At 38.9% G+C, this 19,087-nt stretch overlaps 1 protein-coding gene across 2 annotated transcripts in view; it reads right to left on the reverse strand.

The window, feature by feature from the left end:
• TMOD1 (tropomodulin 1) overlaps positions 1–19,087 on the reverse strand; it is a 123,687-nt gene that overhangs the window by 8,300 nt on the left and 96,300 nt on the right. Inside the window, exons 7-9 of one of the 2 annotated variants that reach the window (XM_056806681.1) lie at positions 17,890–17,997; positions 16,237–16,380; positions 6,583–6,727 (exon numbers count right to left, since the gene is read on the reverse strand). In XM_056806681.1, coding sequence (XP_056662659.1) covers positions 6,583–6,727; positions 16,237–16,380; positions 17,890–17,997 — 397 coding nt within the window. The remainder of the gene's footprint in view (positions 1–6,582; positions 6,728–16,236; positions 16,381–17,889; positions 17,998–19,087) is intronic. The other variant, XM_056806682.1, reaches the window with a different exon arrangement.

Genomic DNA, 19,087 nt, shown 5'->3' on the forward strand with positions numbered 1-19,087 from the left:
GAGAGGAGGAAAGAGGGAGAGAGAGAGAGGAGGAGAGGGAGGGAGAGAGAAAAAAGAGGGAGATGGAGAAAGAGAGAAAGACAGGGAGAGAAAGAGAGAGAGAGGAGAGGGAGGGGGAGAGATAAAAGAGGGAGGGAGGGAGAGAGAAAGAGGGAGAGAAAGAGAGATGGAGGGAGAGAGACAGAGAGAGAGTGAGGGAGAGGGAGAGAGGAGGGGAGAGAGGGAGGGAGAGAGAGGAGGAGAGGGAGGGAGAGAGAAAAACGAGGGAGATGGAGGGAGAGAGAAAGACAGGGAGAGAAAGAGAGAGAGAGAGAGACTACAACTTTGGGAAAGGAGAAATGTCTCAATTTAAAAAAAAAAAGAGAGAAGAGAACCACCCCTTAAATGTGGCCTTTGAGATCCTTGGAAAAATTCTAGAGCAGATAATTAAAAAGATTGTTGGTGAGAAGCCTCAGCTTAGGTGGCTCAGTGGATAGAGAGCCAGACCTGGAGATGAGATATCCTGAGTTCAAATGTGACCTCAGACACTTCCTAGCAAGTCACTTAACCCCAACTGCCCAGTCCAAACTGCTCTTCTGCCTTGGAACCAATACTCAATATCAATTCTAAGACAGAAGGTATAGTTTTTAATTTTAATTTTTTTTAAGAGATGGTTGGTGAAGAACTAGAATGAGAAATTGTGATTACAAAAAATTCTAATGACTTCATCAAAAACAAATCAAACAAGACTAACGTCATTTCCTTTTGTTATTATTACTTCTAGTAGATATGGGCAATATTGTGAATATAGTTTGCCTAGATTTTATTGTAGTTTTGCAAAAAAAGGAAATAAGAATTTATTGTTTGTGTAATTAGTAATGATTAGTTATTGAGTGCTTCCTGCGGGCCAGGTACCTTTTCAAATCTTATGTCATTTGATCCTCACAACCTCACAGCATCTCAATTTGATCCTGGGAAGTGGGTGCTATTATTTATCATCAGCCCCCTTTTATAGTTAAGAGAAACGAGGCAAAGGTTTATGACTTGCCCAGAGCTACAAGGTTAACAAGGTCTGAATTCGGGGCTCCCCCAGTCCAAGGCCAGTGCTCTAGGCACGGCTCTTTAGTTCCAGGTCCCCCAATTTAAGGACAGTGATAAACCAGAGAGCATCAGAGGAGGGTAACAGGATGGTGAAAGGCCTTGACTTCTTGTCACAGGAGATTTGGTTGAAGGAACCAAGCATGATATTAAATTATAGAAAAAAAAAAAAAGCAAGCCTTTGCCTTTGCAAATTCTTTGGTTAGCCTGGAAAAGAGAAGACTTGATGGGAACATGATAGCTGATTTCTAGTATTTGAAGAGTTGTCATGTGGAAAAGGGATTAGCCTTTTTCTCTTTGACCCAAGAGTCAGGAGCAATGGGTAGAACCTGAAAAAAAAACAAGTTTGGGGGAGAAAAAACTTCCCAACCATTAGAGCTCACACTTCCTAATAATTATCTTTTTAAAAAGTTAATTAATTTAGAGTATTTTAATGAATTAATTCAATTAATTTGTTTAGAATATTTAGAATATGATTCATGTTCTCTCCCTCCCCTCTTCTCTCCCCCCTCCCTGAGCTGACAAACAATTCCACTGAGTTATACATATATAATCTAATAATTATCTTTAACCCTAACCCAAACTCTAAAGAAGGAGATCTATTCCGATATGTAATGGAAGGTAGTAGTTTCTCCCTCTACAAGCATTTGTTGGTCTGATAAAGACTCCTTCCATTTATGCTATTGTTCAGGCATTTTTGGTTGTTTCAGTTATTCTTGGCAGAGATACTGGGGCAGTTTGCCATTTCCTTCTCCAGTTCATTTTTCAGATGAAGAAACTGAGGCAGGCAGGTCTAAGTGAGTAGGATGCCCAGGGTCATACAGCTAGGAAGTGTCTGAGGCCAGATTTGAACTCCTGTCTTCCTGCATCACCTAGCTACCCCAGGTCCATTTAGAGGTTGGAGTAGATGACTACTGTGGTTCTTGCCAACTCTTCTTCCATGATCTAGGATCAGAGGACTTAGTTTGAGACCCAGCTCTATTACTCACTCCCTGTGTGCCCTGGAACAAGTCTCTCAAACTCTCCTGGCCTCTGTTTCCTTATTGTTAGGATGAGGAGGTCAGGCTGGATAACCTCTGAAGTTCCTTTGAATTTTGGATTTTAATTCCTCACTTGTCCTTTCTCTTCCTCCATGATGATGATGATGATGATGATGATGATGATGAAGAAGAAGACAACAATGATGTCCTTTCCAATCCAATTAGACTAATCTCTTTACTTTTCTTTTCAAATAAATACCTTTTCCCTCTGTTTTTGTTCAAGCACTTCCCCCCACCTGAAATGCCTTTTGATTTCTTCTCTGTCAATCCCTCTTCTTTTATGTCCTAAAGTCTTACGTTCTTCAAAAAATCTTCCTTAACTGATTTCATCTTGTACTGATATTCTTTCACTTTACAATGATCTTTGCCATCTGTAACCCTCTGATATTGACTCTTTTTTGTACTTGTCATGCCTCCCCCCACATTTTTCTATATCTTCAGATTCCCTGATAGCACCTAGCATAAAGTGATGGGTAGACTTAGTGTCGTTCACGACCTCGCTAGGGGTTTTAATCTGCCATTTCCTTCTCCAGCTCATTTTACAGATGAGGAAACTGAGGCAAACAGGATAAAGTGACTTGCCCAGGGTCACACAGCTAGTAAATGTCTGAGGCTGGATTTGAACTAAGGAAGACGAGCCTTGCTGATTTCAGGACTAGTACTCTATCCACTGTACCATGTAGCTCCCCATTGGAAAGAGAGTTATCTGCTTAATCAATCAGTGCTTTAAGACTAATGAATTTCTTGCCCTTCCTTCAGTGCCTCTGCATTTTCAGAATGGCTGGGAATAGTTTCTCCTGCATGGAGTCCTGCTAGGGAGTAATCATGGGATCAGAGCAGTTTTACTGAGATTCAAAGCTTTCGCCTCCTCCACACACATTACTATGCAGAGCTGACCTGGCAAGATGACGGGTTTAACCCACAGACCAGTCAACAAACTCTGGCTATATTTGCCACTTCTGAAAGTTTTCAAGACACACAGATGGTTTTTATTCACAGGATCTAATTCTCCTCAAAGCACCTAATATAGTCAAAAGTCTCCTTAGGGCAGTAGCTTTTACCTCAGGTCCAAGAAAAAGCTTCTAAACAGACTGGTGATAATGCCAAGGCAAACGTTAAAATCTTGATTTTGATCATTTCTTCTCTCAGCTGGGTTAGATGCGGTAGTGTGCCCGATCTGAAGTCAGGAAGCCCTGAGTTCAAATTCTAGTTCTAACACCTACTAGCTATGACCATGGGTAAGTTGATTCATTTCTCCAAGCCGCCATTTTCTTATCTATAAATGGGATTAGCAATACCTACAAGTAACTTTAGCAAGTCACTGTTAAAGGAGGTTCAAGTGCTTTGTTCATAGCTGGCTGGGGCAACGAGATGGTACCATAGTGTACAAAGTGCCCATCCTAAAGACAGGAAGATCTGAGTTCAAATTTTCTATCAACATATGAATAACCCATTTGAGTGATAATATATATGTATAATCCAGTGGAATTGATTGCCAACTCTGGGAGTAGGGAGGGAAGAGAGGAGGGAGACAAGAAGAATTATGTAACCATGGGGAAAATATTTAAAGATAAAAATAAATAGAGTGTCATACAGTCTATATACATATATATATATATATTTATATATGTATATGTATGTATAACCCAGATTGGATTGCTTGTCAGCTCTGGTAAGGAGTGAGGGAAGAATGGAGGGAAACATGAATCATATAACTTTGGAAAACTTTGGTGGAAATTTATTAAAACAAAATAAAGATAAAACATCTAAAAAATGGCTATCAGACACTTCCTATCTGTGTAACCTTGGATAAGTCAATTGTTTGCCTCAGTTTCTTCATCTGAAAAATGAACAGGAAAAGGAAATAGCAAACCACGCCAGCATCTTTGCCAAGAAAATCCCAAAGGGAGTCACAAAGAGTCAGATATGACTGAAACAACTGAAAAACAACAAATGTCCTTATAGGGAACAGGACCTGAGCCTGCAATTTCATTGGCAGAAGAAACTCCCAGATAACATTTCCCTCTACCAGTTCTCCTTGGCATCTTCTCTGCACCATAAAGCCTTAGAATGAGAGTTGCATAAAGTACTGAGGTCATACAATTATATATCTGAGGCAGGACTTGAACCCAGATTATACTATGTCCAAGACCAGCTCTCTATCCATTCTGCACCACACTAGAAATTCTCTGCCATACAAGTCTCCTTGTAAATGAGTAGTCTATTAGTAAATTAGAGTAGTCTAATTCAGTTATGGTATCTATATTGAAGAGATTGAAGCCCCCAAAATAGTCAAAAGGATTCTTTTTTTTAAATGTCACCAGATTTTAAATTAGTAACTCAAAAAAGGCACCCATTTTAAGGCAATCAATACTGATAACAAGTATAGGATAGAAAGTAGTATTGTTCCATGGCCACCTACTTCTTCCCACTAAACCTCATGAGAGGTGACCAGAGATAAGGGGCAGAGGATTCGCTCAGTTAAGCTCCCAATTTAGTTATTTGCCACCGAGATTCTGAATATGGTAGCACTGTGATTTTTCTCAAAGAAAAGTTCCACAAAACATAGCAGAAAAAATAATTAAGTCCTAGGTTTCTTTATCTGTCGGTGAGAATGATAAAACCTGGTCCAAATACCTCATAGTGTTGTTATGAGAAAAAGCACTCTGCAACCTATAAAGTGCTCATTTTTGTTGTTATTCAGTTGTTTCAGATACTTTGTGACTCCATTTGGATATTTTTTAGCAAAGATACTGGAGTAGTTTGGCATTTCCTTCTTTACCTCATTTTACAGATGAGGAAACTGAGGCAAACAGGGTTAAATGATTTGCTTACAGTTACCAGTTAGTAGGTGTCTGAGGCCAGATTTCAACTCTTCCTGATTCCAGGACCAACACTCAATCCATTGTGCCATCTAGCTGGCCAGATAGGTACTAAGTATGTACTAAGTACTAAGTATGGGCTCTTTTTATTTTCTGCCATTTAAAGTAGGGATTCTTAACCTGGCATCCATAGAACCAAAGCAGAAACCCAGAAGGTCCATGGAAGGATTTCAGGGGTTCTGTAAACTTGGATGGAAAAAAAAATCATATTTTTATATTAGCATAATTGTTTTTTTTTGTTATTTTAAGTCCATAAAAACATTATTATGAGCAAAGGTCTATAAATAGGCTTTACCGGACTGCCAAAAGAGTCCATAACACACATATAAAGGTTAAGACCTCTGTGGTCCAGAAGACCAGAGCAGAAATTATCATTAAACTCCCTGGGCCTTTAGTTTTTTGTCTATAAAAATGAGGGATTTGGCCTAAATTAACACTTTTTTGTAATTCAGGTGTTTCAATCATCTCTTACTCTTCAAGACCCCCTTTGGGGTTTTGTTGGCAAAGATATTGGAATGGTTTGCCATTTCCTTCTCCAACTCATTTTACAGATGAGGAAATTGAGGCAAACAGGATTAAGTGACTTGTCCAGGGTCAACCAGCTAGTAAGTGTCTGAGGTCAATTTTGCATTCAAGATGAATCGTCCTAACTCCAGGTCTAGTGTTCTATCCATTGTATCACCCAGATGCCCCAAATTAGCTCTTAGCCCCCTGCCATGTCTATGGTTCCAATATAGCCACACTGGCCAGCCCCTGGATGTCTGATACAAAATGCTTTGTATATAAGGGCTCTATATCCTCTCACCCCATAAATCAAGATGCTTTTCAACCTTCAGAGAGGGAAATGCTTGAATGATTCCACCGGAAAGTTAATTCAGGTTGATTCAAAAAATAGTTCTTGTTTATCCTGTGACTAGCACTCTGGTGGGTGCTAGGGATGATTAAAAAGAAATAGAAGACTTAAATTTTAATTTCCATTAAGGAGCCTGAAATCTAAATGGTTGGATAAAATAATAAACCCTCTATCAGATTAAAGGTGCTCCTAGAATTCATCAAAGGAAAAGTCCATGGTAGGCGAAGATATTTAGGGTAACTTCATGAAGGCAGTATAAACTGTATTCTCTCAGGATGTAGGTTGAACTGGGGGAGCCTATTTGATAAACCTCTTCTCTTAACACAGGAATTAACCACAGAAAGTGCCCTTAAAGAAACGTAATTCTAGAATTGGAAGAAACTGTTTTTACTGGTATTACTTTTTCTCAATTCCTCCTTTTTTTTTTTAAACATGTATCTTCCATCTCAGAATTAATACCGTGTACTAGTTCCAAGGTAGAAGAGTGGTAAAGGCTAGGCAATGGGGATCAAGTGACTTGCCCAGGGTCACACAGCTGGGAAGTGTCTGAGGTCAGATTTGAACCCAGGACCTCCCATCTCTAGATCTGGCCCTCAATCTACTGAACCACCCAGCTGTCCTCATTTCCTCATTTCTTTCTAGATGCAAAGGGAAATTTATGTTTGTTCTTTAAACTTGGAGTCATCTTTTCCCAGTATTTCAAAATATTGCACAGGGCTGGTGAACTTACCAAGATCATTATTATTCATCATGGCATTAGAAGCCCGAAGCCGGGGGCCTTGCTGTGTAAAGTGATATCCAAATTTTAAAAGAGTTGAATTTTGTTCCAACATGCTCACAATCTCCATTTCCACCTTGTTTCCCAGGGGTTGGCTCTTTGATAAAAAGAGAAAAAAAGCAAAAATTGTGTGAGAACCTAGCATCCTTTCCCACTCTATCCTTTAAACACTCCCTTCGTATCAACAGGCCAAAGGTCATCCCAACAAGAGTGTGTGAAGAGGGCAGACAGAGGAAGCGACGGGTTATTCTGATCTCTTCTGCAGAGGAGCCAATTAGAAATGAAAACAGTGGAAAATAAGAGAGCCAAGTAGATCTGACTTGACTGAAATTTGAGGCTTTCTTACCTATAAACAGAAATATACAATAATTTAGATAAGAATATATAAAGTCATTTATTTTTGTTTTATTTTTTAGTTAATTAATTAATTTATTTTAAAGTATTTTACCATGATTACATGATTCATGTTCTTTCTCTCCCCCATCCCAGAGCCAACAAGCAGTTTCACTGGGTTTTGCATGTATTATCACTCAATACCCAATGTAACAATCTTTTAAAAACCAAAGCCCAACATCCTATATCCATATAAACAAGTGACAAATCATATGTTTTTCTCCTGCAAATAAACAGTAATTTAGAAAGGCTCCTCTGGTATGTTACTTGTCTTCATGTTCTGGCGTCAAATGAAATTTCTCAAGATAATAGATCAAGAATTCTTAATCTGAGCTCCATGGATGGATTTTAATCCATCTGTGGATGGGAGAAAAAATTACATTTCTATGTCCACGTCCCTTTGGTGTCCTTTGTAATTCTGTGTGTTCTGCTTTATGCAACTAAAGACATAATTCTGAGAAGTCCACAAACAGGCAAGACCAGACATCTAACGAGGTTCATGAGAGCATTAAAACGGTTAAGAACTCTTGATGTAGACGATGTGAGAGTTAAGCCCTCCTTGAACATCTTAGGAGTTCGCTTAGATTCCTTGTGAGTTTAGATGAGGCAAGTATAGGCAGGAAACCTACAAATGCTTAGATTCAGTAAAAACTGCTCCAGTACCATTTATTGGCATCTGTCAACTTGGAAAAACACAAAACGACTAAAGTTGTCAGATAAAACTAAGTCTTTAATCAGGAAAGAAATAGGTCCAATAATCTGCGGCTATCAGAGCCAAGTGCTAAAAACTACACAGAGTCAAAACCCTGGGGCTCTGCGGACAGTATCACTTAAGGGGACCAACATGCTAGAAGAGTCTCCAAAGAACAATAGAATTTGGGGAACTTATACACCATTTGGGGAACTAAGGACAGGGAAGTATGATTGATTGGCTTTACCACAGCTACAAGGGAATGAGAAATGCAAGACAGGATTATCAGGGAGAGGCTGATGCCTTACAGTGGATACAAAAGGGAAAGGTCCAGCCAGCCTGGGCTACCTGGGAGAGGACTTTGATACAATGGGAGAAACTACTAAAACAAGAAGGGTACTTAACATTTGATTATATCTACTAGTCCCACCTAAACTGAGATCATCAAGTACTTTAAGGTCTATTGTTGTCTAAAATGGGTTAAGTCTGGGACTTCCCCCCAGGGGTGAATTCTGAGGGGACAAGGGCAAACTTGAGGTGTCCAGATTTCAAGTTGACACATCCATGATGAGGACTTTTAAAGAATTCAAAATAGCAAAGATCTATCCACAGAACATTCTATATGGAACTCTACAGTGTAATGTCACACCTAAATATCTCTGGTTATCTGTCAACTTTGAAAAACATGGAACCACCAAAATAGTTAGAAAGAAAAGTCTTTATTCCGGACAAGGGAGACAATGCTCTAATGGCCTTGTGAAAGGGAATTCTGTTTTCTTTGTCTATTCTATTTACACTCCTAAAAAGGGAATCCTTTATTCTCTTTGCCTAGTGGTAGTTAACACTTTGGTTAACATTAACTTAAGTACCCCTACTTAGTACCTCAGTAGACTGAAGACAGGATTAACTCTCCTTTGTCTACCTTTTAAATTGAATCAACAAAAGATTGAATACCCTACATAGTGCTAGGTGAGAAGCCAGTAAGATACTTGGAGAGCTCCACCCTTTTTTAAGGCAATCAGTCAGAAATTTGTGAATTCTTATAAGAGTTCACATAAGAGTTCATACCCCCTAGAAACTGTTCAACCAGGAAACTATGAACATTACTGATGAGAAATTGACCTTCAGAAGGTGAGAAGTCGATCCCACAGACACTAGACAATTTGGAAACTGTGATTGGTCCCTGTGAAGAAGGGAGGAGACAAGAAGTCACCATAAAAGCAAGTCCAAACTCCCTCAGAACAGATGGTCTTGGAGATTGTCTGAAGAAATTGTCTTCTGTAGATAGTCTTCTAACTAGGGAGAGTCTTCGAGGGAGTTTTGCTGGAGACCGTGACTTGGATTGTGGGCTTGGAGCTTGGCTTCAATTTCGACTCTGACTCCTGGACTACTTCATTGGGTGAATGAAAGGCTGACTCCCTTCCTAGTTTCCTAAGAGACTAGCTTCCATCTTGGAAGAGGTCATGTGGTTACTCACCACCAGCCTTACTGGTTGAGAGCTAATTAATCTCTGTCTGGATTAAGCAGACCCAGGGCAAAACATTTAGGTTGATAGGATAGATAACTTCTCTATCTTCCTCTCATTTCTCTTCTTTATTTTTTCCTTTCTATTTACAAATACTTATAAATACATTTCTGACTCAAGATATAATAAATATTGACGACCATATAATTTCATAAAATTATTGTCCAACCATAATTTTTACCTTTACAGCCTCCACACAGTCATGTACAAAATACCATACAGAGATTAACTCTGAGACTCTGGGAACACTGTCTCTGGGAAAATGTACCTTTGTGAATTTCAAAACTACTCCACCCCATTCAGACCATTCTTTAGAAGATGGGATTTAGCTATTTGCTGATCAATAACAATAGAGATACTTGGAATAACAGAATCAGGTCTTGGAAACTACAATCTCCACCCTACTCAGGGTAACAAGATTAGGAAGGGCTGCAGCAAAACTCAAGATTTAATTATTTGAGAATATGACCTTCAACAGACATGTGCAAAAAGGACAGACCTCTGGGCGGTCCTAGGTCAAACTAGAGCCACAATTGGCACATGTGAGACACAGGAAGTGAGGTAGAGAACAGCCTCTGGAGTTCTCGTGACTTCCTGTCAGGAGAGAGAGAGGGTTGTAACTGGTGCTTGGAGTTGGAGGAGCCCACAGACTGTTTTCTCCATTTTGGTCACGTGAGTGATAGGGACTGATCTCTTTCCTTGCCTTGGCTATCCAGGGCCTTGGGCCCACTTTGGCTCAGCCTGAGCAGAGTGGGTATTTAAGCCCTATTCCCTTCTCTCCCCATTCTCTCTCTCTCTCTCTCTCTCTCTCTCTCTCTCTCTCTCTCTCTCTCTCTCTCTCTCTCTCTCTCTCTCTCTCTCTCTCTCTCTCTCTCATGCTTTTCTTCCTCCTGTTTGTAATTAAAACACCATAAAAGGTTGACAGCTGACTTGAGTTTTCATTTAGCAATTACATAGCTGAATTCCTTAGTGACCTTAAATTAATATATATCAGTCTTTTAAAGTTATTTCGATATCACACCTTGTAAGGAGATTTTCCAATGAGTTGAAGAAGTCACGGTCTAATATACCTTTGGGGAAATAAAGGAAAGGAAGGACAATTGATTGGCTTACAATGGAGACAAGGGAAGGAGAATTCCACCCAGAAACTGGACCACTTGCCAGAGGCCTTGATACAATGGAGAAACTTCTCAGACAAAAGGGTACTTAAGTTTTGAATTATATCTACTAATTCTCTCTAGGCTGAGATCATTGGCTACTTTAAGGTGTATTATTCAGTCCAAGACAAGGGTCAGTCTGGGACTTCACCAAAGGCAAGTTCCCAAGGGACAAAGATAAATTGGGAAGTTCCATAAAATTAGGTCATTATTTAGATTACCCAAAGTCTTTAATGTATCATAAAACTGGACACTGGACTGCACTGGCCTTGCAGATAATGCATGTTTCCAATTAGTCTGAAAAGGGATGGAGAGCCTCATTATAAGCTGGAAAATGTGCCCCCCCACCCCCTTTCTGTGTTATCTCAGAAATGTCCCAGCCACTACCAGGAATGTTCTGTTCAGGAAAGCTGATGTTACATGAAAAGATGAACTGACGATAAAAAAGTAAATCGTACACCTTCTCCTTCTCCCCTATGCCCCAGTGATGTGAGGATCACAGGAAAGGTGAGATGGCATAATTTTTAGTGTCATGTAAAAACTGAAAGAGAAGCAAAAAGCTTGCTTAAGGAAGAAGTTGGTCAGGGAAAATTTTTACTCCATATTCCTAACATTTAAAAGAAAGAAGCAAAAAATGCTTATAGAATTGAGTTTTTATCTATACTCCCTCCTTGATTTGGAGGCTTATGTGATTTATATAATGAATTAAAGTTGAGCTTTATTTTATAATTTAGAAATTTTATTAGGGATTTTTTCCCCCTCCAGGTTCCGAGCTAGCTATGGATTACTTGTTCCTTGCCCTGTCCTATATAGATTTGTATGTGTAAGGTATATATGTGTATATAAATACATATATGTTTATACATACATGTGTGTACATATACACACGCCAAGGAAGAAAAAGAGGAAAATAATGGAGCTTTTTTTTAATAGCCTCTCTTTTTTTTCTAGCCTCCAGATAAGAAATTTGTATTAGTATGTCCCCCCATACAGTCTGGCTCCTGTCTATCTGGCTCCTTTCCACATATATTTGTGACTGTTGTTGTTCCAGGACTCCCTTCCACATACTCCACATTCCATGTCAAATTGCTCTATTAACTGTTCCCCAAGTTCAGCATTTCACCAACCTTTGCATAATCAGTGTATCATGCCTGGAATGCACTCCCTCCACACCTTGACTCTTGAGCATCCTTAGTTCAGATCAAATGCAACCTTCAATATGAAACCCTCCTTGATTAATCTCTTCCCACCCAGTTGTTAGCCCTCTCTTAATCCTAAAATTTTCTTTATTTACATTTCTATGTCAAAACATGAGTAGAATATAAGGAGCTGCTTTATCTTTTATCTTTATATTCACAGGATGCAAACACAGTGCTTATACGTACTAGTCACTTAATAAATATTGAATCATGGAGAGTTGGAAAAGAGGTGCAAAGATGGGCATACATCCTCTAGATTTTCCAAAAATAAAAGAATTTGGTTTGCAAGCCTATAGGCAAGTGGAGGGGGGGTGGGGCAGATAGTTGGCACTGTGGATAAAGTACCACATCTGGAGTTGAGAGGATTTGAGTTCAGATACTTCCTAGCTGTATGACCCTGGACAAGTCACCTAACCCCAACTGCCTAGCCCTTAGTAGTCTTCTGCCTTGGAACCAATACTTAGTAGCTGTTCTAAGACTGAAGGTAAGTGATACACACACACACATGCACACATATACATATATATTATAATTATATTTATATAAATATATATAATCATTTATTATTTTTTTAATTTTTATTATTTATTTATTATATATATATAAACTTATATAATTATAATGTATGTTATAATTAAAAGGACGTTTTGTGAGCATCAAGAAAAGAAAGTGGTGATCATTAAGATGGCTTTACCAAGAATAGTACTTATCAGACTAACTATATTTCATTTGTGGATGGAGTTATTCTATGCCAAGAATGCTTTGGATAGCAAAGCCTCATATACTACCCTCATGCACAAAATACAGAGATTTGGATTAGAGTACAATTAGGTAAACTGAGAACTGATAGAATTCAATGAGTTCAATAACTACATACTAAAGAATATTCACTGAAAAGAGGTCTCACATGATCTGTCTTTAGCCTTATGCTGCTTTACAATTCAATGACTTGATTTAAAGCATTTGTGGTATCATTACGAAACCTATAAATGAAGGAGCTGGAAGAGATACATAATATGGTTTATGCCAATCAGGATTCAAAATGAGCTTGATGGCTCAGAACAATGGGCCAAATAGGGATGAATGCACTACACAAGGTTCAAATAAATTAACTTTACAACTACAAAATAGGGGACGTTTGGCTAAACAACATTTCACAGGGGGAAAAGATAATGGGGTTTTAAGAGACTGCAAACTCAAGTGTCAGAAATATAGCATGGAAGCCAAGGAAGTGATCTCGGATTACACTAAGAGAGGAGAAGCTTCCATAGTCCCACTGTCCTAGGCTCTGTTCAGACTTTATCTAGAGTCCTGTGTTTAGTTATAGATGTCACTTTGGGGGAAAATAATAACAAGCAGGTATATATCCAAAAGAGGACAACTGTAACATCGAGGGTCTTAAATCCATGTTTTTGAGAGTAAATGAAGAAACTATGACTGCTTTGCCTGGAATAAAAGTAATTGATAAGAGTTCTTTCCAGGTATTTATTTGGAAGAGGAATGAATTAAGAACGATGGATGGATGTTGCAGAAATGTTGACTTAAGCTCAATGGAAGGAAAGTATTATCATGAAGGTGAATGGACTGCCTTGGAGATAGAGTGATTCCCACCCCCCTATCATACCCCCATCACTGCAGGTCTCTAAGTAGAGTCTGGATGACCAGTCACTAGAGATAGTATTGTAGTTTATCCTTTGTTTTCAAAGACCAAAGAAGGCACTCTGAGTGATGTCTCAATCTGTGCATCAATTGGGTTTTAGTGAGGTAGAGTTGAGCCTCACTGTCTTTAAGAGTCATCCAAGAGCACTGGTAGGACAAAAATCCGGAGGACAGGTGATAGCCTAGGAGGTAGGGGTTGACTCTGGCATCATCTTTAATGTCTGGCCAACATCTAGGCACTCCACAACCCTTACTTCAGCCTTCTTCTGTGAGCAGAAGTTTTCACATGATTGAGATAGACCCTGCCCTAGATCATCAACAGGTTTAAAGCCTGCCATCTTGCCCCAACTTGGTTTAGCCCACTGGTCAAGAAGGTTTTACCAGGATGTGAGCATGGGGAATGTTGTAGCTTCTTGGAGCCACAGGGGAAAGCTGGGTGACAAATGAACACCAAAAGTGGATGAGCAATGTATAATTAGAAAAATTTGGACTCCATCTCCCAGAATTCTTTTCTTGTCCCAAGAATCCTTTTCCCTTTGTTCATGTTAGCCACGTTATGTTATTGTTTTTAAGCTGTTGGGTAACGCCTCCCTTGTGCTCTCTTTTATGCTTCTCTAGCCTTTTATTTTCCTTTGCTTCAAGTTTTATTATTAATAAATCCTATAATTATAATACTTGGAGTTTTACATATCAATTTTTAAAATCCACAGCAACCCTGAAAAGGGTTTGGCAAGCCCTCACACCTCAGGTGCTAGTCCTCCGTGAACACCCCATACATCTAGAGATGGTATAGTAAAGTTTCAAACGCCTCTTTTAATTGACTGTCCATTTTTTTCATAGTAATGCTCAGGTTTGCAGGCTAAGTCATCTTGAGTTACATCTTGATCTCCTTTGCTCTTTGAAACACATTATTCCATATTCTCCTGCAGTTTTTGGTGCTAGTGGAATTATCAAATTTATTCTGTGTTTAGATATTTGTAGCATACATTGTTTTCTGGATGAGTCCTGTAGAGCCTTTTGATTGGCACTTTGTTCAGAAGCAGGGAAGATAGGAAAGAGAAAGAGAGAGAGAGAGAGAGAGAGAGAGAGAGAGAGAGAGAGAGAGAGAGAGAGAGAGAGAGAGAGAGAGAGAGGGAGGGAGGGAGGGAGGGAGGGAAGGAGGGAAGGAGGGAGAGAGAGAGAGTTAAGAAGAGAGGAAGGGATGGAGAAAGGAGAGAGAGACAGAGAGACAGAGACAGACAGACAGACAGACAGAGAGAGAAGGAATGAGGGAGAGAGTCAAGAGGGAAGAATAGATCATCATAAACTTTTACATCTATTTAACCCACTAAGTTTTCCTTGCCATGTTCTTTGATCACTTTTTACTATACTCCAATATAATAGAAAATTTATGTGGCCTATCTATATATAATTCTATGCAGGAGTCCTAAAGGACTGGGGGAAACTAAAAAAGGAGCAGATAAAGTAGTGGGCCATGAATCAGATACCTGACCTGCTTTGATGCTGCACCCCAACAAATATAGCTAAAGAAGGGTCCTGGGTTTCTGGACCAGTGCTAAACTGGTGTGAATCTTTAACAAGGAGATAAACTGGTTAGTAGAGACAAACTACCATGTGCTTTACTAGGTCTTCCCTTTCATCAACTTTGGTCCTTTCCATGCCTGACCTTCTGTCATGGATATCAAGTTTCATCAAACTCTGGCTGGATGCAAGACTCCCTCTCGGTACCCTCTTTGGTTCATCTGTTCAGCACAGCCTCAATGCCCATTCCTACAACAGCTGGTGAATTCTGACACATTCTTCCTTCCATCTGTTCTCTCACTCTTGCCTCTGAAAGAATAGCTCAGAACAGAGGGCAGTTAGTTAGAGGCAGAATGACTAATAAAATAATATAGCAGGGGAATCAGACGACCAAGTATAGGAGATGCCTTTCTGCAGAATAATGAAAATAAAAGACCTCTTGAGGTCTTGAGGAAAAAATATATTCCCCAAGCACAAAGAGTAATAACAATAATGATGATAGCTAACATTAATATGACACCTACTATGTGCCAGGCATTTATGCTAAGTCTTAATGAATAAAGAAGAGGTCAGAGACAGCAGAGTTGCTCAGTGGATTGAGAGCCAGAACTAAAGAGGGTAGTCCCTAGGTTCAAATCTGGTCTCAGATCTTTCCTAGCTGTGTGACCCTGGGCAAGTCAGTTAACCCCCATTGCTTAGCCCTTACCACTCTTCTGCCTGGGAACCAATATGCAATATTGTTCCTAAGATGGAAGGTAAGGGTTAAAAATAATTATGGTACAATCCATACCTTTTAAGCAGTGTAAAAAGCAAAATAATAAAGGAAAAACAGACTGATAAAGAGTAAAAGAAGTCAGATTAAGCATTATCCTAGAATTAAAATGTTCAAGAAAGTAACCTGAGAGGCAGACCACCATGTAGGATAAAAAGGTTATGGTGCTTCTCATACATAGTAGCTATGGAACAATTTTCAGGTGAGTCACATTATTGGTTCCAGGCAACTCTCAAAGGCTCTAAACTGCAAAGAAATTGCCTATAGACCTTGGCAATAAGAGTTTCCATGCCAGAAGTTCCCAACATCAATGGGAAATAAAGAAATAAATAAATAAATAAATGTTTTTATAAATATATATAAATAAGCAATTATATAAATAATGAGTGAATAGGTAGATAATCAAAGATGAATATTCCAACCAACAACTCATGGGGAAATTAAATCTAAAAAGGGCACAGAAGTTTAGGGGAATATTTGAGCCCAACTAGGAAGCAGTGGGAAGAATTGGCAATGTGAAATACCAAAAAGGGAGATTGTCTTCTAAGCAACCAGCTAGCTATATATAGTTGTGGGAAGTTGTTTAACTTCCTGGGTCCTTGTCTGTAAGATGGTTTCCAAGTTAGTCCTAATTCTAAAACTCAGTAAGCTTTATGTTGAAAGAAGAAAGTAGCTGATGCTCATCTTACCTGATTGTCAATTTTCAATTCCATCAATGAAGTATTGTGTTGAAGGGCTTCTACCATGGCGAGGATACCAGATCCAGAAATGAAGTTTGATTCCACATTGAGGCTCTTCAATACTGAATTAACCTTTAGCATCTCAGCTAGTGCCTTCAGTCATGAAAGAGAATTGATGTACACTTAGCCACATCAGTCACCTCAACATAGATCTGAGAATCTCTCTCTATAATCCTAAAAACTAAAACACATTTTGCAAATAGCATGGCTAGCTAGCATAAACATATTGGGAAACAGGGTCTAAATTACCTACATTAAAGTCTAATTTCTCTTAATTCCACAGATGAGATGAAATTTCATTGAAGAATTTTCCTACACTGATTATTGGAGAAAAGGAAGGAGAATGATTATTTTTATTTGTATCCTCAGCTCTGATGCTGTATAATTGAAAATCTGTTACCCTAAAAAAGAACTACATATCCCAGGAGTCCACTGACTTCCTCTCATTAGGTACTTCCTGTACACAGAGGATAAAGGGAGTGGGCATTGAGGCTCTCTCTCCTCTTTTTGGAATGTAGGTATCAGCAGTGATGGTGGTAAGGTGGGGATTTTGAAATGGATAATGAGCCATGGGCTCATGGTTTTTATTTTGTATCCTCTTTATTCCTTGATTTCTAATGATCATTTAATAAACCTCATAAAATATAATATTTTTATTATTTGAGATTAAATTTTAAATTTTACAACACATAGCAAGTATTTAATAAATATTTGTTAACTGATTGACTGTTTTAATTTTTTTTTATTGGAAAGAAATATCTAGGACCTAGCATATTTCAGACACTGTGTTAAGAGCTTTATAATTAAAGAAGCAACCACTTGGAATAAGAAAGAATCATATCTTTTAGTGAAAGTATAATTAATACTTTTTAAAGAAGTGTGAAAAACAGAAGAATGCAGGAAAAACAGCTTGGCAGGAGCAAAATAAGGCTGACTAAACATTATCCTAGATTTAAAGCAATCAGAAAATAGATAGTTGAGAGCATAGGCTTCCCCCACCCCCACCCTCATTTTCTACTGGATAAGATACGGGGGGGGGGGGGGGGGGGGACGGGGGACGGACAAAGCTGATGACTAGGAGGAAGAGAAACCTAGGTTGCAGTCAGAGGATTCAGAGAGATTTGGTCTGTTGGTTCCTGAGATGATAATCAGTGATTCCAGGGAAATTAAATAATTTGTACCTTATCATGTTTGAATAAGAAATTCTCTGGAAGAAAATATTATTCTCTGAAATGAGAAGCCCAAGTCCAGGGTCTCACAGCTAATAAGAACTTGGTTCTTCCTGACTCCAGGGCCAATGCTCTATCCATTGTGCCACTTAGTTGCCCTGGGAGATTAGTTACTGATTATGCCCCATGAGATATTATTTATTATAGAGCATCAGTCTAGTCTACATTCCCTAAGGATGCAGTCAATGGAAATCACCAGCACAAGGTAAAACTGAACCCTTCCTACTCCTCAGAATGGTTCCCATCCCTTTTCCGGCACTCTGAAGTCAACTGAAGTCTGATAAATGAGTATTACAAGTGATCCCATGCTAATAAACAACCCACATTGGCCCAGGCATTTCTGTTCCTTAGGTTACAGCCTAATGGTACCTACATATGCAACAGGATCATTGCTTCTTGTTCCTACGATGCTGAATTTCTTCACATATGAATTTTCCTTCAGTGCTTCTGCATAAGCCTTTAGAGTCGGTATGGGAATGTTCTGTGGGGAGAAACCCAAGAGATATATTGGAAACGAGTAAAGCAGGAGCTGTTCAGTAGGAATTTTGCAGAGCACTGGACCAGCACAGTATAGATGCTCAAGGACTATACAAATATCAACACCGCCAAATTAATCAAAGCCCTCCAAAACTAATAGGGCTTTCCTTTCATCAGGCCATCAGCATTAGCAAATAGTGATATTTGGTCAGAACCTTCTAGAAAAAAAAATTGTTAATTTTCAGTCCTGTCCAACTTTTCATGACCTCATTTAGAGTTTTCTTTGCAAAGATAGTGCAATGGTTTGTCAATTACTCCTCCAATCCATTTTTACAAATGAGAAAACTGAGGCAAAGGATTAAGTGACTTTCACAGCACCATGTAGATAGTGTCTGAGACCAGATTTGAACTCAGGTCTTCCTGACTCCAAGTCCAGTGCTCCACTGTATCATCAGTTATGTATTTCTGGATTTATATGAGTCATACAATTTTTCTTTATGCCCATGTCCATGGCACCCATCTGTTACAGTACTAACAATTCAAGAGCACTAGACAGTACTAAAATTTTTTAAAGGCTCTATTGCCTAAGAATAGAATTCTAATTCTTTACTGGGGATCAGGCACAAAGAACAAAAGAGAATTCAGATCATCATAGAGCCTAACGGTTTTCAATCTATTTCTTTTCCATTGCTGATAATCACACACACAAAAAAGAAAAATAAAAGAATGGAGAAAAGAGAAGTATTCGGTTCCATCCCAAAATGAATTCCACCAGCTAAGAGAGGTGCAAGGCAGCTAGAGGCAGAACCAAGTCTCTATAAGGCTCACTGTAGTTCTAGGGCTCCAATTTTCCATGTAAAACTGAAAATCTGAGGCTCATGAAGGCAAAGAATATATGATTTTAAATTTTTAAGTGAAAATTAAGTTAAAGATAACTTCTAATATCCTTGCCAATTATAACATAATCGCTGTGATCCTGGGTAGTCTCTCTTCCCCTAGTGGGCAGAACATGACCCATTCATGCCTGGCCAGTCTGTGCAACTCTTATTATAGATCTCCTCATAAATATAAGCAGCATGACAAAATGGTGATGA

Source organism: Monodelphis domestica, chromosome 7 (assembly GCF_027887165.1).
Source record: "Monodelphis domestica isolate mMonDom1 chromosome 7, mMonDom1.pri, whole genome shotgun sequence".
In the NCBI taxonomy this organism is placed as follows: Eukaryota; Metazoa; Chordata; class Mammalia; order Didelphimorphia; family Didelphidae; genus Monodelphis; species Monodelphis domestica.